Source organism: Aquarana catesbeiana, linkage group LG04, assembly GCF_042186555.1.
Source record: "Aquarana catesbeiana isolate 2022-GZ linkage group LG04, ASM4218655v1, whole genome shotgun sequence".
Taxonomy (NCBI): Eukaryota; Metazoa; Chordata; class Amphibia; order Anura; family Ranidae; genus Aquarana; species Aquarana catesbeiana.
The window spans coordinates 437618387-437641806 of NC_133327.1; the positions used below are offsets into that span (position 1 = coordinate 437618387).

A 23420-nucleotide genomic window follows, 5' to 3' on the forward strand; every position below is an offset into this window, starting at 1 on the left:
GTGCGCAGAAGTATGAAAATGGTGTTCAAACCACACATCTGTGGTATCACTGCAATCGTTAGAGCGAGAGCAATAATTCTAGCATTAGAGCTCTTCTATAACTCAAAACTGGTAACCTGTAGAAATTTTTAAACGTTGCAAATGGAGATTTTTAAATGCCAAAGTTTGTCACCATTCCACGAGCGGGCGCAGTTTTGAAGCATGACATGTTGGGTATCAATTTACTCAGCAAAACATTATCTTTCACACTATAGAAGAAAATTTGGCTTGTTTTTTTATTAAAAAAAGTGTATTCTTTACAAAAAAAGTGCGCTTGTAAGATCACTGTTCAAATACAGTGTGACAGAAAGCATTGCAACGACCGCCATTTTATTCTCTAGGGTGTTAGAAAAAAAATGTATAATGTTTGGGGTTTCTAAGTAATTTACTAGCAAAAAAAAGTGTATTTTTTCCCCAAAAAAAATTGCGCTTGTAAGACCGCTGTACAAATACGGTGTGACATAAAGTATTGCAATTACCACCATTTTATTCTCTAGAGTGTCTGAAAAATATATTTAGAACATTTTGGGGTTCTAGCAAAAAAAAAAAAAAAAAATGATTTTAACTTAAGTGGTTAATATCGCTTTAAGTTGTGGGCACTTTTATGAAATTTGCTGAAAAAATACAACCCGCTGAGTTAAATTCTGTAAACCAGATTGTAGGAATGGAACAGACATATGACTAGTGGAGAGGATTTAGAAAGTTCACTCATCTTTACTCTGGAGCTATAAATCCAGTCCTGATTGCTCCTGCTTCATAACAGTGAATGGTGTTTGCTATGAGTTATGGCTGCATATTGCTGTCAGCAGCTAACCAGGATTCCTTTGTGTCAATGCCATTAAAAGGTCTGTCAGGTTTGGGGAAGAAAAGACATCTCAAAACAAAACTGAGATCTTTTCATTGCAAAGTATGGGATATGTTCCTCTAGGGATGTATCCAAGCCAACACTGTTTACTGAGAGGTTGTGTTCTCTTTGTCTGTATTGCAGTGGCAAAGACCTGCTTCTATAAATGTGTAAATTGCCTCTTGCCTTCTGCCTCTGTACTGCAAAGTATTCATTTATAAATCGCTTTACATTTATATACTTGCATTAAATCCTTGCAGTGTATAAACATGCAATCATGTTATATACTGTACTATACTAAATTCATTCAGCTTATACTATTGTGTATTCAAACTACAAAGGGACAAATCAGAACAGTTTGTTTGTTGAAATCACCCTAATGTTCACTCAAATTGGGGTCTTTGTTTTTTATAATTGACTTTTTTATATATTTTTTTTTCTATTTAAACGTGGTAATTGCCAGTTTCTAAATTCAGCTTTATTGATAAAGATGTTCACATTGACAGAAATGTGGTCAAAATGTTGAATTTTAAAGTGTAATAAAGTAATAATCCCCAAACCAAAAATGTAATATATTGCAGCTTGCCAATCATTAGATGTTGTGGCTGCATCCGTTCATTTTTCTTTGGCTTTTTCCCCTCTGTTTTCACCCGACCAGTAACACACCTCCTGTATTAGAGAGACACCACTCTGGATGAATGAGAATAGGGGGCACCTGTGGACAGAAGCATTGTCAATCTGGGGGGAGGTGAGTGTTAGATACACAAACTGAAGCCAAATTCAGCTAACACTTTGGCCCCTTTCACACGATCAGGTCCACCTGTCAGTTTTTTTTTGTTTTTTTTTAAATTCTTTATTTGTGAAATAATAGGATATTAACACTACACATACAATAATACAGATACAATAAGACATTGGACACAACATTTTGTTTGTGCTAGTTATACAGCATGAATTGACATATTATCCCAATCAAACCTTGAGATAACTGTGTGTTTGTTCAAATAGTTTTTATTGAAAAATTTTTAGTGCAAATACAGATAAATGCAGTCATACAGGAGTATAATGAAACAATCCCGTACTTACTGTACAGAAAGTAATCAAAAATAGTAATTACAAGTTTTTATTATACACATTGAGTATGTCTGAAATCATTCCAAGGTATCTTAAAGAGTATAGCTGTACTACTATAAATAGATCGTGAGATGATGCTGGTAGCTCTATTCCACGATTAGCAGTGGAGAAGTAATGGGAAATACTATGCTTTTATAACGGTGGAGGAGATCCCCGGGCACCCCAATGGGAACACACTGTGCCCACTAGGGATGAGCCGAACACCCCCCTGTTCGGTTCGCACCAGAACATGCGAACAGGAAAAAAGTTCGTTCGAACATGCGAACACCGTTAAAGTCTATGGGACACGAACATGAATAATTAAAAGTGCTAATTTTCAAGGCTTATATGCAAGTTATTGTCATAAAAAGTGTTTGGGGACCTGGGTCCTGCCCCAGGGGACATGGATCAATGCAAAAAAAAGTTTTAAAAACGGCCGTTTTTTCAGGAGCAGTGATTTTAATAATGCTTAAAGTCAAACAATAAAAGTGTAATATCCCTTTAAATTTCGTACCTGGGGGGTGTCTATAGTGTGCCTGTAAAGGGGCGCATGTTTCCTGTGTTTAGAACAGTCTGACAGCAAAATGACATTTTGAAGGAAAAAACTCATTTAAAACTACCCGCGGCTATTGCATTGCCGACAATACACATAGAAGTTCATTGATAAAAACGGCATGGGAATTCCCCAAAGGGGAACCCCGAACCAAAATTAAAAAAAAAAAATGACGTGGGGGTCCCCCTAAATTCCATACCAGGCCCTTCAGGTCTGGTATGGATATTAAGGGGAACCCCGGCCAAAATTTAAAAAAAAAAAATGACGTGGGGTTCCCCCTAAATTCCATACCAGACCCTTCAGGTCTGGTATGGATTTTAAGGGGAACCCCGCGCCAAAAAAAAAAAAAAAACGGCGTGGGGTCCCCCCAAAAATCCATACCAGACCCTTATCCGAGCACGCAACCTGGCAGGCCGCAGGAAAAGAGGGGGGGACAAGAGTGCGGCCCCCCCCTCCCTCCTGAACCGTACCAGGCCACATGCCCTCAACATTGGGAGGGTGCTTTGGGGTAGCCCCCCAAAACACCTTGTCCCCATGTTGATGAGGACAAGGGCCTCATCCCCACAACCCTGGCCGGTGGTTGTGGGGGTCTGCGGGCGGGGGGCTTATCGGAATCTGGAAGCCCCCTTTAACAAGGTGACCCCCAGATCCCGGCCCCCCCCCCTGTGTGAAATGGTAAGGGGGTACATAAGTACCCCTACCATTTCACGAAAAAAGTGTCAAAAATGTTAAAAATGACAAGAGACAGTTTTTGACAATTCCTTTATTTAAATGCTTCTTCTTTCTTCTATCTTGCTTCATCTTCTGGTTCTTCTGGCTCTTCTGGTTCTTCTGGTTCTTCCTCCGGCGTTCTCGTCCAGCATCTCCTCCGCGGCGTCTTCTGTCTTCTTCTCCTCGGGCCGCTCCGCACCCATGGCATGGGGGGGAGGCTCCCGCTCTTCTCTTCTTCTCTTCTTCTTTTCTTCTTTTCTTCTTTTCTTCTCTTCTTCTCTTCTTCTTCATTTTCTTCTCCGGGCCGCTCCGCAATCCATGCTGACATGGAGGGAGGCTCCCGCTGTGTGACGGCGCTCCTCGTCTGACAGTTCTTAAATAACGGGGGGGCGGGGCCACCCGGTGACCCCGCCCCCCTCTGACGCACGGTGAATTGACGGGACTTCCCTGTGGCATTCCCGTGACGTCACAGGGAAGTCCCGTCAATTCACCGTGCGTCAGAGGGGGCGGGGTCACCGGGTGGCCCCGCCCCCCCGTTATTTAAGAACTGTCAGACGAGGAGCGCCGTCACACAGCGGGAGCCTCCCTCCATGTCAGCATGGATTGCGGAGCGGCCCGGAGAAGAAAATGAAGAAGAAGAGAAGAAGAGAAGAAAAGAAGAAAAGAATAAAAGAAGAAGAGAAGAAGAGAAGAGCGGGAGCCTCCCCCCCATGCCATGGGTGCGGAGCGGCCCGAGGAGAAGAAGACAGAAGACGCCGCGGAGGAGATGCTGGACGAGAACGCCGGAGGAAGAACCAGAAGAACCAGAAGAGCCAGAAGAACCAGAAGATGAAGCAAGATAGAAGAAAGAAGAAGCATTTAAATAAAGGAATTGTCAAAAACTGTCTCTTGTCATTTTTAACATTTTTGACACTTTTTTCGTGAAATGGTAGGGGTACTTATGTACCCCCTTACCATTTCACACAGGGGGGGGGCCGGGATCTGGGGGTCACCTTGTTAAAGGGGGCTTCCAGATTCCGATAAGCCCCCCGCCCGCAGACCCCCACAACCACCGGCCAGGGTTGTGGGGATGAGGCCCTTGTCCTCATCAACATGGGGACAAGGTGTTTTGGGGGGCTACCCCAAAGCACCCTCCCAATGTTGAGGGCATGTGGCCTGGTACGGTTCAGGAGGGAAGGGGGGCCGCACTCTTGTCCCCCCCTCTTTTCCTGCGGCCTGCCAGGTTGCGTGCTCAGATAAGGGTCTGGTATGGATTTTTGGGGGGACCCCACGCCGTTTTTTTTTTTTTTTTTGGCGCGGGGTTCCCCTTAAAATCCATACTAGACCTGAAGGGTCTGGTATGGAATTTAGGGGGAACCCCACGTCATTTTTTTTTTTAAATTTTGGCCGGGGTTCCCCTTAATATCCATACCAGACCTGAAGGGCCTGGTATGGAATTTAGGGGGACCCCCACGTCATTTTTTTTTTTTAATTTTGGTTCGGGGTTCCCCTTTGGGGAATTCCCATGCCGTTTTTATCAATGAACTTCTATGTGTATTGTCGGCAATGCAATAGCCGCGGGTAGTTTTAAATGAGTTTTTTCCTTCAAAATGTCATTTTGCTGTCAGACTGTTCTAAACACAGGAAACATGCGCCCCTTTACAGGCACACTATAGACACCCCCCAGGTACGAAATTTAAAGGGATATTACACTTTTATTGATTGACTTTAAGTATTATTAAAATCACTGCTCCTGAAAAAACGGCCGTTTTTAAAACTTTTTTTTGCATTGATCCATGTCCCCTGGGGCAGGACCCAGGTCCCCAAACACTTTTTATGACAATAACTTGCATATTAGCCTTTAAAATTAGCACTTTTGATTTCTCCCATAGACTTTTAAAGGGTGTTCCGCGGCATTCGAATTTGCCGCGAACACCCCAAATTGTTCGCTGTTCGGTGAACTTGCGAACAGCCAATGTTCGAGTCGAACATGAGTTCGACTCGAACTCGAAGCTCATCCCTAGTGCCCACATAGGGACCCCCTCCTTTAATTATATTAGTAAATCAGTAACCATTTCAAAAATAAACAATATAACTCGGGAGTCACTGAGATATATTACTTTGCATATTTTACCAGCTACAGCTAGTTGGAATGTTGAAACGAAAAAAAGGAAAAAAGTTAAAACAAATAATTAGAAGATAGAAGGAGTTTCCATGGGGACCAGTTAGATTCAAACTTTGAAAAGGCTCCATCCCTGTAAGCCATAATTTTTTCATATTCTATAATAGTGTTAATTTTTATTTTTATATCTTTAATAGTAGGTACATCAGTAGATTTCCATCTGTATACTAATTCCATTCTTGCTGCCAGCAAGACTTGTGTTGCTATACATCTAAGTTCTGGTTTGTATTGATCCATGTTTAATCCCAGAATAGCTTGTTCTATGTTTGGGACCACTGTGCTATTAGTTATTTTCGAGAGCATATCATAGACCTTCCACCAAAATTTTTTGACTTCCGGACATGACCACAGCATGTGTGCTAGGGTCCCTATCTGACCACATCCTCTCCAGCATAGATTTGAGTTTTCTTTGGAGAATTTTGCTGTAATGTAAGGTGTGTAGTACCATCTTAACATCAATTTTAGTGTTAATTCCTCATAATTGGCGCATCTAGAGAATTTGCGATTATTAGCAATCGCTTGTTTCCATTGTAGATCTGTGAACTCTTTGCCTAATTCTTTTTCCCATTTGGAAATCTTGTTATTTTTTGTAAAGACATCTTTAGAGTGAAGATAATTGTTGATTATTTTAATTCCTTTTATATTAGGGTTTTTAGATTGAAGGAAAGTCCATATTTTTTCTACTATGGACACATGTGTGGCCCTAGACCCCTGAAGATATGAAGTAATCTGGGTATATGTTAGGAATTCAGAAGTGTTGAGATTAAATTTCTGTTGTATTATGCTAAATGGTAGGAGCCTATCGCCACACATGATATCCACTATATTTAGTATGTTTGCTTTATACCAGTTGCGAAGGTTAATATTGGGGATTGTCCATTGCAGTGTGTCAAGGGGAATGGGTATCATTGTTGAGGGGTAGAATACATTCCCTGTATTGTTGATTTCTTCCCAAGATTGTAGTATCGCTTGCATTGTTTGTGGAAGGGGTCTTCTATTCTGTTTATGTGCCTTAGTAGCAATTAAAAATGATAATGGTGAAGTCTTGTTTAGTCGTGCAAACTCCAAGTGACACCATGGTTTAGTAATAGGGTTGGAGAACCAATTTTTAAGTTGGTCCAGAACTGCCGCTGTGTGATAGTCTTTCAGGATTGGTAAGCCCATGCCTCCCACCGTTTTGTTTTTAGTTTGTATTTCAGGGGAACATCTTGGTCTTTTTCCTGCCCATATAAAGTTAGATAATTGTTTTTGCATTGATCTAAAAAATGATGCTGGTGCTGGTATAGGTAGAACTCTGAATATGTATATTAGTTTCGGTAAGATAAGCATTTTGTACGCTGCTAATCTGCCTAGCCACGTTAAGTGATGCTTCCCCAGTCTAGACAGTTCTGGTTGAAGGGAGGAGAGAAGTGGGGTATAGTTAATGGTATATGTTTTCGAAACTGGATAGGTGAGCTTAATACCTAGGTAATTGATTGATTCGTTTGTCCAGGGATATGGTAAGGAGTGTTTGAGGAGGTTTTCAAGTTTTTTGTGTATATGCATTCCTAAAATGCTGGATTTAGATGCATTAACTTTATAATAAGATATGTTACTAAAATGTGCAAGGACTTCGTGTGCTGCGGGTAGTGATTTGTCTGGGTTTGATAGGGCTAAGATAACATCGTCTGCAAATAGTGAGATTTTGTGGTGGTGTTCTTGTGATGTGATACCATGTATAGAGGGATGAGACCTAATTTTTTCCGCTAATGGTTCCATAAGCATGGTAAAAATTATGGGGGATAAGGGGCACCCTTGTCTTGTACCATTTGTAATGGGAAATGGTTTAGAGAACATGCCTTCAGTATAAACAAATGCTGAGGGTGATGAATATAGTGCCATTATAGCATTCTGCAATGGGCCGACCAGACCAAACTTATCCATGACCTTGGACAGGTACCCCCAATGCACTCTATCAAAGGCCTTCTCTGCATCTAAGGCCAGAAGCAGAGAAGGCTCTTTGTTCTCCTCTACCAAATGAAGGAGATTTAACATTCTTCTGGTGGCGTCTGTGGTCTGGCGACCCACTACAAATCCCACCTGGTCATAGTTTATCAAGTTGGGTAGAATACGTGATAATCTGTTAGCTATCAGTTTAGCGTGCAATTTGACATCTACATTTAATAGGGATATCGGCCTAAAATTTTGTGGGAGGTTAGGTTCTTTGCCTGGTTTAGGGAGAGTTATAATTGTGGCTGTAAGCATTTCTGGGGGAAATTTTGCTGTAGTAGTTGCAGCTTCAAAAACATGGAGTAGATGAGGAGTTAGGATGGGGGAGAATAATTGATAATATTCTGAAGAGTAACCATCTGGGCCTGGGGCTTTGTTGCGGGGGAGATGTTTGATGGCGTCATTTGTTTCTTTTAGTGTGAATGGTTGGTTTATGTATGTTAAATCTTCTGTAGATATTTTAGGGAGATGTATTGATTCCAGAAATTCTGAAATTGCTTTGTCATTGGGTTGAACAGTGTCTGGGTCCTTTTGAAGGTTATATAGTTTCTCGTAGTAATCGCTAAATGAATCGGCTATGTCTTGCGGGTTGTTAACTTTTTTGTTGGATTTAGGGTTAATGAGGTAGGAAATTTTTTGTTTAATAGTTTTTTCTTTTAATTGTGTGGCTAGGGATTTTCCTGCTTTATTCCCGTATCTATATGTTTGAGCTTTAAGTGATCTCAATTGGTGGTTGTGGCGTGAGATTAGGAGAGTTCGCAATTCTTGTCTGGACATAAACAATGCTTCTCTTATCTTTTGTGTGGTATGTTGTTTGTTTAAGTTTTCTAACTGTTGGATTTGAGCTAGTATAGTATTGAGTTTTTCTAATCTTTGTCTTTTTGCTCTAGCGCTCATCTGTATGAGTAGGCCTCTTACATAAACTTTATGTGCATTCCATAGCGTGAAGGGGTCGCTGACCGAGGGGGCGTTGATGGCAAAGAATTCTTTAATTGCTTTTTCGATTTTCGCTAGGTTTTGCGGTTGAGATAATGTGAAAATGTCATTACGCCATCTGTTAGCCCTGGTCTCGGCACAGCGATCCCCCACAACCACTGAAATCGGAGCATGGTCCGACCATGTAATACAATGCAGTTCAGATTTAGAAATCTGTTGTAAAATAAATTTATCTACTAAAAACAAATCTATACGAGAATATGTATGATGAACGCTGGAAAAAAAAGTAAAGTCCTTTTCTGAGGAATGTTGGCACCTCCACACATCATACAAACCGGAAGATGAGATGAAATCATTCAGAGTCAATCTGTTTCTTGAATGCTTGGTCTGGCTGGACACATCTAAGTCTCTGTTGGGGACAGCATTAAAGTCTCCACACAAGATGGTATGACCTTGTTGCATTGAGGAGACTTTTTTCCATATTTTTTATAGAAAAGGTAGCTGTTTGGAGTTTGGAAGGTAGATGTTCACTAAGGTGAATTTTTTGCCGTTAAGCTCACATACTAAGATGATGAATCTGCCTGAGCTGTCCAAGTGAATATCTAGACTTTGGAATTGCACAGAATCCTTAATGGCTATGGCAACACCTCTTTTTTTTGAGGTATAGTTTGCTTGGAAAATGTGCGGGAACTGGCGATTTTGAAAGTTAGGCGATTTGTTTGCTGCAAAGTGTGTTTCCTGGAAACAAATCACATCACAGTGAAGACTTTTAGCTTCTTTCCAGGCCATTTGTCGTTTGTATGGGCTGTTCAGGCCTTTTACATTAAGAGATACAATTTTGATCGGCATGGTGTGGGATCCTGTTGGTCTTAGTTATATGGTTTGACAGTTATTTAGATGTTGGTTACCTTAAGGTCGATGAGTGGTTCGGCTCTGGTCCTGAAGGCGATGATTAGACGCTGGCAGTGTGGTGGTCCGTAAGGTGGAACTTGTGGATTAGGAGACTCTCAGGTGGTAGCTGTTGCGGATATGCTGAGATGCTTACTGCAGGTGGGGTTTCCGTTCAGGTGGAGTAGTATGCGATTCCTTGGGATGTACAGGGATGGATCCCAGTCTTGGAAACTTCTTGGAGAAAAGAAATAGTTAACAACAACAAACAAAACTTGATTCTTAAAAGAATCAGTGCGGTAGGAATAACCGCTCGAATGAGGGGTGTTTAACAGGTAAACGAAAGGTGGCAATCCCCGGGGCCATCAGGGATGTAATAACTGTAGAGGTTGCCTAGAAGTATATCTAGTTTGTGGACTTCTTCCTTTCTAGCAATGGTTGACTTGGTCGTCTGCATCAGGGAGAATGATTTGCCATTCTCGCAGGAGTCGGAGGCCATCTTTGATGTTAGAGATCACATGTGTGGTTCCTTCTCTTGTTATCATGAGTTTTGCTGGGTATATCCACCGATAGGTGATATGGTGGTTGTTTAGTGGCTTCGTGATAGAGGCTAATTGACGCCTCTGTTGCATGGTGAAAGCTGAGATGTCAGCATAAAAGGAAAGTTCTTGGAACTCCGCTGGAAGGGAATCACGGTTTCTTGTGGCAGCCATAAATTGATCTTTAACATGATAAAAGTGTATTCTGACAATGGTGTCCCTGGGAAGGTGGGCGGCTACATGTTTAGGCTTGGGCAGTCTGTGGATACGATCCACTACTAGTTCATCAAGGGGAACTTCTGGGAGGGCAGATTTCAGCATTTGTATAAAGTGGGGTTTCAGGTCAGGATTTTTAACTGATTCAGGTATTCCTCGTATTTTAACGTTGTTTCTCCTGGACCTATCTTCTAAATTTGCTAATTTTAGTTTCAGTTGCATCATGTCGTCATCTCTATCATTATGGGCATCCACTAAATCGTTAAAAGTGCATGCAAATTCCCCCATCTTTGTTTCGACATGTGAGATTCTCTTGTTCACTGAAGATATTTCAGATTTGAATTGTCTAGTTAGTGATTGAATGTCAGCATGCAATGTGGATCTGAGAGATATCAGCATGTCTTTAAGTGTAGTGTCCATTATTGGTGTATTAGCGGTGGGGAAGTCAGTTATGGAGTCTTGTAGTTCTCTTGTATCATCTTGAGATGAGTGCAGGCTTACCTCTTCATCATCTTCCTCTGTGTGATCCAACTTTGGCTTGCTTTTGGCTGGGCTGGATGAGGCTGAAGGAGGCAGGGAATACTGCTCAGCGGTGGGTGAGTTGTAAGCTCTGTTTGGTCTTCTCCCCTGTGCAGCGCCGTTCTGTGTATGAGAGCCTCGTGTGCCTTTCCCCTGCTTGCCGCCGCCATCTTGCTCAGGAGACCGCCGCTGCCACATGAAGTAATCTGGCAGTTTGTTGGGGTAAGTATCCTCTTTTCTTTTCCTGGAAGTCATCCTTAGTGTTCCCCCAGCTGAATCGCTTTGGTTGTGGTAAATTTTCTAGGTTGTAAGTCGCTGTTTGGATGTCTGATGGCCCTTGGCAGAGAGGAGCTCTTTCAGTGAGCGTCCATACACCGCGCCGGCTAGCCACGCCCCTCGAGATAACTGTGTGTTTGGACCCAAACACACTTGCTTGATTAGCCAATCACAAGATTAGGGAGCTCCCTGTGTCCCATGTATGATAAAATTCCTTTTTGTAGATAACTAATAAAGTGAAGTGTACGACCTAAGGGTCGTCCGTCTTATTTATAGGTCATAAGAACCTATTTGGTCTAGTGTGAATAAGTAAGTTAAAGAAAAGAAGAAAGAAGGATACGGGAAAAAAAAAAAAAAGAAAGAGAGAGGGGGGGGGGGGGGGTGTCGGAGGGGGGAAAGATGGAGGAAAGTACGTGGGGAATTAGGGGAGAGATGCAAAATCTTCCTCCAGCCCTCCAGTGATTTTGCTTTGTCCGTTACAAGTTTTTTAAATCACTAAATATTTACCAAATATTTATATCAGCAACCTTGCATACTCCTCCGAGTAGAAAAACTCCAGCAAATAGTACCATTTCTTGAGAAAATGCTCTCTAGTTCCCTTTTCTGTCGCTATCAAATCCTCCATTTTATGTATGTCAGCTACCTTCCCGCCTGTCAGTTTTTAAGGCGGACCTGATCTGACCCTCCAGTCTCCTCTATGCAGAGGTGGATGTCAGCGGACACCTGCCACTATCCGATCCGATCCTGTCCGCCAAAAACAAGCGGACGTGGTCCTATTTCAGGCGGTATGTTTCTGTGTCTGTGTCCGCTCGGCTTAGCCGAGCGGACATGGACTTCTCATCTGCCTACTCAGCTAGGATCAGTGGAGAGATCCCCCACTGAGCAAGCGGATTCCACTAAGCAGAGGCGCCCATGTGAAAAGGCCCTTTATAAGAAGTTACAGCACAGAGTTTTTTTTTTTTTCTTTTGGGATAAAGGTTTTCCATAAATAAATTAAACTGATTATTGTAAGCACCTGTGTCAATTTTAAATGGCTTGTCTCATCTCCGTAACTGCTACATTTGCAGAGAAGAGCTTGATCTTTAAAAAAAACAACAGACTTACTGGCCAGATCACCAGGTGAAGATAGAAAAAAGAAAATCTGAAAAAGAAAACTGATGCAGCCATCACATCTAAGAATAGGTAAGCTGCATTATATAAATGTTTGCTTTTGGGTTTAAGCCCTCATTCACACTGAAGGCGGGTTTGAAATTGTGGGAGTTCAGCTGAATTCCCACGATTTCAAACCCGCATTTCAGTGCGAGTACGGGTTCAAGCACAGATGTCTGTTGAAATCGCCCCCGAAGTCGCCAAAAGTAGGGTAGGAACTACTTTTGGGAATCGGTGCGGCGCTAAAAAAGTTGGCGTTGCACTGATTCAGACACTGCCGTGGCCAGCAATAGGATGCAATTTGGCATGCGATTTGACATGTCAAATCGCATGTCAAATCACCCTGATGTGAACGGGGGCTAATGGTGGTTTAAAAATTCCATCAACAGGTTCTTTATATGAAATCTAAAACATGTAGATAAAAAGTAACCTTCGCAAGCATCCCTGGCAGTGCTATTGTTTGTACCAAACAAAAAAAGGAATTCCTGTCCTCGCTTCGGCAGAACATATATTAAAATTGGAACGATACAGAGAAGATTAGCATGGCCCCTGCGCAAGGATGACACGCAAATTCGTGAAGCGTTCCATATTTTTCTCTATCAAACCTACATGGCTAATTTAATTGTACTTAAGACAGGCTTAACAGTGTCTAGTTGCAGAATACTTTTTTGTTCTTTTCTGTTCTCTGTATGAGCAAAATACAGAACAAAGGAAATCAAACACGATTGAGTGTCCCAACCGGGTTCTTGTTTTACACATAAGATATGTATAATGAACAAACTTGAAGCCGCGTACACACGAGCGGGATGTCCGACAGATAAAGTCCAACGGAAGCTTTTCATTGTATAATCCGATCGTGTGTGTGCCTCATCGGACTTTTTTTTTTCGAAAATTCTGATGGACCTAGAAATAGAACATGTTCTAAATATTTCCGAAGGAACCAATTCCTATCGGGAAAACCGCTCGTCTGTATGCTGTTCCGACATACCAAAAACGATGCATGCTCTGAAGCAAGTAAGAGACGGAAGCTATTGGCTACTGGCTATTGAACTTCCTTTTTCTAGTCCCGTCGTACGTGTTGTACGTCACCTTGTTCTGGACGGTCGGACTTTGGTCGGACTTTGGTTTGACCGTGTGTAGGCAAGATCGCTTGAATGGAATTCTGTCGGAGTTCCATCGGAGATGAAGATGTATTTGAAGGCATTTGACTGAAATTCTGCTTCACAATCCTCGATCGCGTGCACACTGGCATGCACGGAGGAGATGTGAACAAAACATTGCTACAACTCGAGCAGAGGTGGATCTTCAGATTAAGGGCCACTCAACCTCAAGGACTGAATGTCTGCATATCCTACAGACCCCTTTTGGAGGGCTTCTCATCTGGGGGCTCCGAATGGAAACCCAATGAGGTTCCCCCTAACCCCCACAGGTCTTGCCCTTCCACTACTTGTCTTTGTATGACCCCATGGTAATCGTCATGGATCGTTCCCTTTTTTTTTTTCTCCCCTCTGGTATTATATGAGTACCTCCCCCCCCCTTGATTTTGCATTCTTCACTTATCTGTATATAATGTATACAATGTACATAAGTTCTCTGTATATGTTATTTACTATAATGTGCATAATAGAAAGAATTGTTTTTTCCCCATGTCAGGACTAATACCACTCACTTTTGCAGATTTCATGTTGCATATTCAAACTTCCTTGTCTGCATATTTATTCAATCATCTGTCTATCTATTCAGTGCTCTGGTTGTTCCCTCTTTTTTGTGTGTCCCCTCCTGTTGTTCTTGACACCTCTCCCACTGTTCACACTTGGCTCGCTCCCTTCCAGTTGCTGGATGGCCTGACCCGTCCCAGACATGGCACCAGGCTATTCCCCACACGGCGCAGGGGGGCCACCTGTGTGCAACGTTTGTTGTCACAGGCGGCGTCCCCACAAGCGGAAGATCCGGGTCTATCTCTTCCAGTTCCTGCGTCGCAGGCCTTCGGCGTGGGCCTGGGTCCTGTGTCACCGCGCCGGAGGTATACACACGCTCTGGCCACAGCCTCCATGGGGGCCGATGCGCGCACCCCAGGCTCGGGGGGCGTCTACCTCTGCACCCATTGGCCACGCTCGCAGCCTACTGTGAGCCAGGCCATCCCATTTAAACACACACACTTGCCAGTGACCCCTAGGCTCCTCTCCAGTCTGCACATCTACCCCCTGACACTGCAACCGCTCCTGGGACCTGCATCAGGTAAAACTTTCCCCATTGCATGTGCCATCTGGTGTCTACTACTTGGCAGCCCCAGACCCAGATTCACCCCATCTCCCATCTGCCTGGACCTTACTCTTTCATACATGTACTCCTTTATATATTTTTTCTTCCAAGTTTGACACTCTGAGCCTCCCCCCTGGTTGGACCCTGAACTAGGCACCAATGCTGTGGTCCTTCTGGACACCCCCTCGGTTCACACCCCTGTTACAAGGCAGTCCCACTTACCCTGCCTCCACCAGTGACCCCTTCCACACCGGGCCTCACTTTGCCTCAATGTTAGAACCCCCCACAGTGGGGTACCTCCAGGGCCCCCCCTCTCCTCTCCTCCCAGGGCCGGCTCTCCCTTAACACCAGACAGGATCCTGCCCATACGGCATACGGCATCAACCACCTGTTCCAGGTACCCTCCTTTTTCCATTTTGCAATCCATGTTTACCCTATTGCTGTTCCATATTTATTTTACATTATAAAGTTTTTTTTTTTTACATGCATGTGGGACAAATGCTACCCATTACCCCAGGATGCCCCAGGCGTGTATACAGCCTTGCCCTGACCCTCCTATACCCCTTTGTCTTGCAGACTGGAGTTTCACCCCAGGACCTCCCACCACACCAAGTGGTGCTTTCTGACGCCCTCTGCGGGGGAATACCCCCCCTGGTGGCTCCACTGGGACACGGCTCATATGGCCTGCCCAATCTGGACCAGGAGCGAGCACACATTCAATGTTCAGTGTTAATATGTTCCTCCCAACCCCCTTTTCTTGGATGTTTTTAATGGATGCAGCATACATATATCCTTCAATACCATATGGTCAGTACTTACTGTTTTTTGTCTTTACCAGTATGGCCACATCTTTCTCATGTTGATTATGATTGTTGAATGTTGGCTCATCACTGTCTTTTCAATTATAGACATACCTCTGTTTGTGTTGATTCCAATCAGACACCCCTGAAGAAAAACATATCTTGAAATGCGTCGGGTACTCCCCACATGTGTGTTCCATATGTACCGGAGTTCCATGATTGTGAATCTTGGTGTATTGTACTGCACAAATGTTTCTGTATTGCAACTGTTTTTTGTTGTTACCATGCATCCTGTATATTCCCCTGTACTTTTACCTCATGCATTATAGATTTTTTAGGTCTACACACAATAAATACCTAGCTTCATTGCAAACATCATACCCTCTATACTCTTCTTTACTCCAGAGTAGGTCTCCTTTTAAAGTCCCTCAATTTTCCATTTGCTCAGATTCATTGGGATGTGGGTCACCCTACCCCATAGACCAACTTAGCACCACCCCCTTTTTTCCCAAGTTCTGTCGGAGAAACCTTCGGAGTTTATTCCAACGGCAAAACCGGTCGTGTGTACAGGGCATTAGTGTTGGATGGTAGACTTGAAACATGTCCAATTACTATGTTCAGAATGTGTTTGGAATTATATTGTTGTAATACGACCAGTGTTTTTCAATAAAACTTTATTGTGAAAAAAAAAAAGGAATTCCAAAACTGCGTACGTTTATTATTGCCATTATGTTATACAGTTATTAGAACACAATTTTTGTTTGTGATAATAGTCTTTGCACACCTATGCAGGTTTCATAAAACAAATGACCAGACTTCAAGAAATGTTACTACATATTTTTGTGACTTGTAAATTACCTTTGCAATTTCTCTGGCGACTGCAGTAAACACCAGTAGTTAATTATCTGTTAGTAATTAAATCTAATTAACTTGTCACTGTACAAAAGCAAAAGGACTTGTAGATTTGTTTTAATGCAGACAAGAACACTACTATAAATCTGTTCATATTTTTATTATCAATATTACTATCATAGCACCAACACATTAGCAACTCTTTACAACCATGTGGGGATGTTTTCAACTTTCATTGATTAAACAAAATATTTAGTGAGATGTGATTACACATGCAGTAGAGCCTAAAACAAGCCTTAGGCAGATAACTTATTGTGAACAACAGGCAGAGGAACATCTGATCAATCATTCTCTGTAGCACTAGGACCTGCCTCTGTTACTCAGTATTAGCCAGATGGAGTAAAGTAGCAGATTATTACCTTCTTGCCTTTGAAGGTTGCATGGAGATTTAAACAGTGTGTAAACCTAACTTTTCATATTCTTGATATGTGCCTGCTGTACCATGTACCTGTATGAAAAAGTATCCTCTTCTCATTGATCGCTTCCTTTGTGTGAAATTCCTGGTGTTTCTGTCAGTCACTTTGCTTTCCTATTGAAAATTGACCACACTCATTGTTTTCTATAACTATGCTGGACTTTTTATGGGACTTTGGTGAACCCCTTTTTGATGTCACCATTCTTATATACACCGAATATGACGGCAGTTCATTACTGTGCTTGGTATTGTTGGTATTGCTACTTTTTTTTGTTTTCCGTTCTTACTTGAAAACTCAATAAAATGAATGAAACAGAAAAACTGACCACACTAAGCAGGAGAACACACTGCGGTCAGTTCTCTGGCTATGCTGGGAACTCAGTTTGCTCTCCTCCAATGATCAGATTTGTCCTGATAACCCCCCTGCACCCCACATAGCCTTTCAGTGGGAAGCTCAGTGTGCTGCTGCTGCTTCTCCTCTCCCAGCTCATGTGATCACTTTTAACCTCCCTGGCGGTATGATTATTTCGGATTTTAGGTGCTGAAAGCAGTACAATTATTTTGCATGGAAATTTGGCATTTTATATTGTAGGCCTGTAATTCTTAACAATAACACACTTAAATATGTCCACCAAGAGTCTAGTAAATATCCCGGGTATGATGAAGTTTGAAACACAAAAACATAAATTATAATATAATAAATAAATATAAATAATTAAAAAAAATAATATAATAATAATAAAATAAATTTCCCCACGATTCACTATCGCTCAATTCTGCAAGTGTTCTAATTTACTATCGCTGTTTTCTAGCTGGTCTAAAGCCACTTTTGACATGAAGGGACACTTTTTGGTTGCTATGGACAATCTCAAGTTTCTGGGCAGAAAGAACAGTATATATAATAGAAAACTGCATGCAGGGCATTGGAAAAAGCACTGGAGACAAAAGGGATGTGAAATGATTTCATACAGTACTGTAATTCGTAAGATTACAGTACTGTATGTGTTATGATTTTTACAGTTTTTTAAATTTGCCGCTAGGCTCCGCCCCCATGCGTCGCGACGCTCGCAGGGAACGGAGCCTGGCACAGAGAGGCTTTGGGAGGAGGACAGAGCCCACAGACACAGCGGGGGACATCGCAGGATCCTGGGGACATGGTAAGTAACGCCACACCAGGATCCTGCAATGTAATCCCGAGTGTGGCTCGGGGTTATCGCTAATGGTGCTGAAATTTAACCCCGAGCCACACTCGGGAATACCGCCAGGGAGGCTACAAAAGGGACAAAAGCTATTTATAATGTTTTTTTTTTTAATCTATACACAAATGTTTTGCCTTTGATTTCTACTTGAAACTGAATGGCTTGTTTTACAAAAACTAAACTGAATGCTTTGTTTTACATGGTGAGGGTTTACAATCACTTTAAATGCCATGAAACAATGTTTGATAAAGGCCAGTAAGCTAGTATGTGATAATGCAACAAATTGTACATTTCCCAGTGATTCTTCAGAAGACTGACTGATAACTTCCTTACAGAACAGAGTCATTTTTTCAATGTTTGTTTTCATATTATATGAAGCATGGTTGTCAATTAAACATATTCTGTCATTTAAAATAAAAATTCACCAGCCATTTACATCTATGGTTTTGTTATAAACAGGACCATTACTATATGCACTAAATGAATTATTTTATGGCTGTGCCTATTGCCCATTACTATTAAAGTGATTGCAAAGTCTTGTTTTTTCTTTAAAAAAAATAACAAACATGTTATTTTTACCTCCTCTGTGCAGTGGTTTTGCACAGAGCAGCCTGGATCTTCCTCTTCTCGGGTCCCTCTTCTGTGCATTAAGATAAAAAAAAAACTCTCGACTTTACAACCCCTTTAACTTAATGTGGTACATACTCTCTGTGAGCTAGTCAGCCAGCCTCTAATCAGGTCAAGGGGCAGTTGGAGTTCTAGCAGAATATTGGCTGCCAGAATTGTGAACACCTAGATTTATACACATGGGGTGGGGCTCCAAGGTATATGACCTGTAGAAAACAAACAATTCATTCCGGTTGTTCTCTTTTCCTGGAGGCTAAAGGTACACAGAAGGTACGCTGCCTGTTTGAACCCATTAAGGGCTATTTTTGAGGGGAAAAAAAAAACAATCCCTTCAGGGTGATCATTTGTTGCAGAGTCCTACCTCTTTCTCTTCTGAAGAAATTGTTGTTTGTTTCACTATGTCCTTTGCAAACTGATTTTTGAATGTTAGGGTTTACACACAGATAATTACCTAGTGCACTCTCAGTGTTCTAACTAGGAAAGCTGCATCCCTGTAGTAGATAAGACCTAGGAACTGTCGCACTAAAAATTAAATGTCTGTTGCAGAGGATGCCTAAATGTCACTCACATATTAGTGCAGACTTCTAAGAAAATCAGTCAGCCATTCACTGAAGAAAGAAATGAAATTATAGGGGGCTTTCTGTATACCAGTAGTTGCCATAGTGCAGTCATTTTTTGATAGTTTTAGTAAAATAAATAGGCCTCAGAATTTAAACGGAAAGGTAATTTTTAATAACATAACATTAAAGTAGAAGTAAAGCCAAAGAAAAAAAACTGCTAGAATGTAGACCAATGCAAAGTCTGTTCTGCCAGAAAAACTGTTGCTTCTCGCTGCTAGGAGTTTTTATTCTCTGTGTACTTTATACAGCGCATGCGGTACATGGTGCTAGGTGCCAGAGATGATGCACAAGAGTGACATAACCAGGGACTGCCCAGACAGCAGAGAACCCAGTAGTAGAAAGGAAATGGCAGAGGGCACACTTGTAAGATAATTCTGTTATGCAAATTTACACATTACAGAAAAAGATCAATAAATTACAAAATGGCGTGTGTAGCAATTGTAAATGCCATATTACTTTTTTTTTAATGAAAATTGAGTTTTCCTTTACCATGTATGGTAAAAAGGACTCATATATAATCACAATTACACTAAAATGTATGAAAAATAACAGAAAATAAAAAAGGTAATTAATCTCCTCTATCTCCCTAGATAAGCTTTTCTTTAGCCACTTACCGACCACAATACATTTATATATATATATATGTTGCGGTTTGCAAGTGGTTTACCAGGATTATAGCTGAAGATACCAGCCATAACCCGGTACCGTTTTCTAGAGCCAGTGGCTGGCTTTCTCATGAAAGCATTCCGAGCGGCTCATGAGCCCTGCTGCCACTCGCTGGTGTTTCTCAGGCTTACCCTTTCCGCAGGTTCGCCCGAGAAATTAAACGGCTGCCCCCATAGGCGATCTAAGAGTACATACTCTTTGATCAACTCTATGACCTTGGAGGATCAGAGCGACGTCATGACGTCATTTCCGGTCCAGGTTACATAGTTACATAGTAGGTGAGGTTGAAAAAAGACACAAGTCCATCAAGTCCAACCTATGTGTGTGATTATGTGTCAGTATTACATTACATATCCCTGTATATTGCGGTCATTCAGGTGATTATCTAATAGTTTCTTGAAGCTATCAATGCTCCCCGCTGAGACCACCGCCTGTGGAAGGGAATTCCACATCCTTGCCGCTCTTACAGTAAAGAACCCTCTACGTAGTTTAAGGTTAAACCTCTTTTCTTCTAATTGTAATGAGTGGCCACGAGTCTTATTAAACTCTCTTCTGCGAAAAAGTTTTATCCCTATTGTGGGGTCACCAGTACAGTATTTGTAAATTGAAATCATATCCCCTCTCAAGCGTCTCTTCTCCAGAGAGAATAAGTTCAGTGCTCGCAACCTTTCCTTATAACTAAGATCCTCCAGACCCTTTATTAGCTTTGTTGCCCTTCTTTGTACTCGCTCCATTTCCAGTACGTCCCTCCTGAGGACTGGTGCCCAGAAATGGACAGCATACTCCAGGTGTGGGCGGACCAGAGTCTTGTAGAGTGGGAGAATTATCGTTTTATCTCTGCAGTTGATCCCCCTTTTAATGCATGCCAATATTCTGTTTGCTTTATTAGCAGCAGCTTGGCATTGTATGCCATTGCTGAGCCTATCATCCACTAGGACCCCCAGGTCCTTTTCCATCCGAGATTCCCCCAGAGGCTCTCCCCCCAGTGTATAGATTGCATTCATATTTTTGCCACCCAAATGCATTATTTTACATTTTTCTACATTGAACCTCATTTGCCTTGTAGTCGCCCACCCCATTAATTTGTTCAGGTCTTTTTGCAAGATTTCCACATCCTGCGGAGAAGTTATTGCCCTGCTTAGCTTAGTATCGTCTGCAAATACAGAGATTGAACTGTTTATCCCATCCTCCAGGTCGTTTATGAACAAATAAAATAGGATTGGTCCCAGCACAGAACCCTGGGGAACCCCACTACCCACCCCTGACCATTCTGAGTACTGAAAGTAAAAAAAATTTTTTTTTTAAACCAAAAGATCAAAATGTCTTCTTTATTTCTTTTTGACCCCAGATCTCTCCATAAAGAGGACCTGCCACCCTTATTTCTATTACAAGGGATGTTTACATTGTGATAAAAAAAAAATAAAAAATAAAGGAACAGTGTAAAAATAAAAAATAAAAAGTAAACTAAATAAGAGTAAAAAATTTGAAGCGCCCCCATCCCTCCGTGCTCGTGTATATGTAAGTCACGCACGCATATGGTGTTTGTACCACACATGTGAGGTATCGCCGTGAACATTTGAGCAAGAGTAATAATTTTAGCACTAGACCTCCTCTGAATCTCTAGACAGGTAACCTGTAAAGATGTTTAAAAAGTCACCTATGCAGATTTTTAGGTACCATAGTTTGCTGCCATTCTACGAGCGTGCGCAATTTTAAAGTGTGACATGTTAGGTATCTATTTACCTGGCTTAACATTATCTTTCATATTTTACAAAACAATAGGGGTAAATATTGTGGGTTTTTTTCTTTTTATTCATTAAAGTGTTTTTTCTTTTAGCTATTTTATTCTCTAGGGTCTCTGCTAAAAAAAAATGTATAATATAAATGTATAATGTTTGGGGGTTATAAGTAATTTTCTAGCAAAAAATACAGATTTAAACTTGTAAACAAAAAGTGCCAGAAAAAGTCTGGTCGGCCAGTGGTTAATCAAATAAATTAAACAACCCAGATGACCAATGTGCCAGCATGGGCCAACCAATTAACTAATAGACTAACATTGTATATAGGTAATCTGGAAGATATGGAAGCATGAAGCTACGCAGAGCTGTATCTATTCCACAGTGAAACGTTTCTGCCCATTTAGAGATCCATCATAGCATTGGTATACTGTATATGTCAATAACAAATAACTACAATAAATATGTTTTAAAAAAAATTCTGCTAAATAGTAAAAAAAGGAAAATAATCGTTAAAGTACTTGTTACTTCTATGTGATATGCTCTGTTAATTTCACTAAATGTTAGGCTGTAGGATACCTGTTTTACATGCCCGCCAATCAACTCACAAGAGGAAAATAATAAGAAGTCTATGCTGGTAAAAAGCCAGATAATTTAACTCAGTGACACATGGTGACATTCAGAAATTGCACAGCTATTTTAAAATGCAGAAAATCTTAGACAAAATCAACAATGCAGAGAAGACAGCTGCTGTCATCCTAATTTAAATGCAAAAACACTAGGTTGTCCCCAGAAAACAAGATTTTCCATTTTAATCATTCTACAGCACTTGTTTCATTTATTTTAATGACTCACAATCTAATGACCACAAAACAACAACACACAAGGATGGTGTTTGTTTTTTGGGGTTTTTTTTTTTAACAACTCCTGCAAGCACAATAAATTCATGCCAACTCTACAGATAGTACAACTTTACCCAGTGCCACAAAACATTGCCAAGTCGATTCATCTTCCTCCAGGTTGGTTGCTTAAAAAAAATTTAATCCAGGGGATCAGCATGCTGGTGACCCGCATTTATAGCTATGGCAGCAATAATCATGCAGATAACTTATTTTATGATTGACAGTTATATTTATAAGATTTTTTTTTCACTAATGAATCACCTGTTGTTTTCCAATTCTGTAATTTTCTCATATACTGTATATAAAATAATGAAGCAACCTCAACTGATTTTAAAGCAAGTGATAAGCATATTATGACTTTAGAATGTACTTCTTATGCTTTCTTAGAAGATTGTGTTGAAATAAGCCATAACACTTAGATAATCTATTTATATTGGTGTATGTGAGTTTTGTACTATGCTGCAACATTTGAACACTATATAACTACAGCTTTCAGACCTCCTCCATCACTGATTCATATTTTGTGGCGCCACTGTTGCTGTGTTTGGATTGCAACTACCAGCATGCAACTTCACAGGCGGTGGTCTCAGCGGGGAGCATCAATAGTTTAAAAAAACTATTAGATAAGCACCTGAAAGACCGCAACATACAGAGATATACAATGTAATACTGACATATAATCACACACATAGGTTGGACTTGAAGGACTTGTGTCTTTTTTCAATCTCACCTACTATGTAACTATGTAACTATGTAGCATCTACGCATTAGGGTTGATTCACTAAAGGCAAATAGGCTATTCACTGCAAGTGATTTTGCACCAGCTTAGTGAATGTGGTGAATTTTCACTCTCCAAAGATTATCTAATCACGTGCAATGAAAATAAAAATACAGCATGATTAGCTCCCTTTCTGCTCGGGTCCTAGAGGAAGATGGCCAAACGCACCAAGACGGTTGGCATTGTGGGTAAATATGGAACCCGTTATGGTGCTTCCCTAAGGAAAATGGTCAAGAAAATTGAAATCAGACAACATGTCAAGTACACTTGCTCCTTCTGTGGCAAGACCAAAATAAAGAGGAAGGCTGTAGGAATCTGGCACTGTGGTTCTTACATGAAAATTGTAGCTGGAGGTGCCTGGATCTACAACACCACCTCTGCCATCACAGTGAAATCCGCCATTAGAAGACTGAAGGCATTGAAAGACAAATAGATCAACTATGCTTCTGAAGTTTTGCTCCTTGTCTTTTTTTCTGGACTGTTCTTTAACAAAGGATGTCCTGTAAAATGGGGGGGGGGGGGAGATACAGCATGATTAGATTGTGGAAGTCAGCAGAGCATAACCCCATG

General features: G+C 41.3%; 2 protein-coding genes and 1 non-coding gene across 7 annotated transcripts in view; all 3 read left to right on the top strand.

The window, feature by feature from the left end:
* SASH1 (SAM and SH3 domain containing 1) overlaps nucleotides 1–23420 on the top strand; it is a 1387091-nt gene that overhangs the window by 768117 nt on the left and 595554 nt on the right. The gene's annotated exons all lie outside the window — the stretch shown is intronic.
* On the top strand, nucleotides 12421–12527 carry LOC141142035 (U6 spliceosomal RNA). Its single transcript, XR_012244285.1, has one exon. It is a non-coding gene; the product is annotated as a U6 spliceosomal RNA (small nuclear RNA).
* LOC141141547 (large ribosomal subunit protein eL43-like) lies at nucleotides 22985–23283 on the top strand. The gene has a single exon (XM_073629144.1). It carries the CDS (start codon nucleotides 23005–23007, stop codon nucleotides 23281–23283), a length of 279 nt encoding a protein of 92 aa, XP_073485245.1. The 5' UTR covers nucleotides 22985–23004.

What these genes read in the sequence shown, in the direction of transcription:
- LOC141141547 (XM_073629144.1), top strand. Translation starts at nt 23,005, where the DNA reads ATGGCCAAACGCACCAAGACGGTTGGCATTGTGGGTAAATATGGAACC.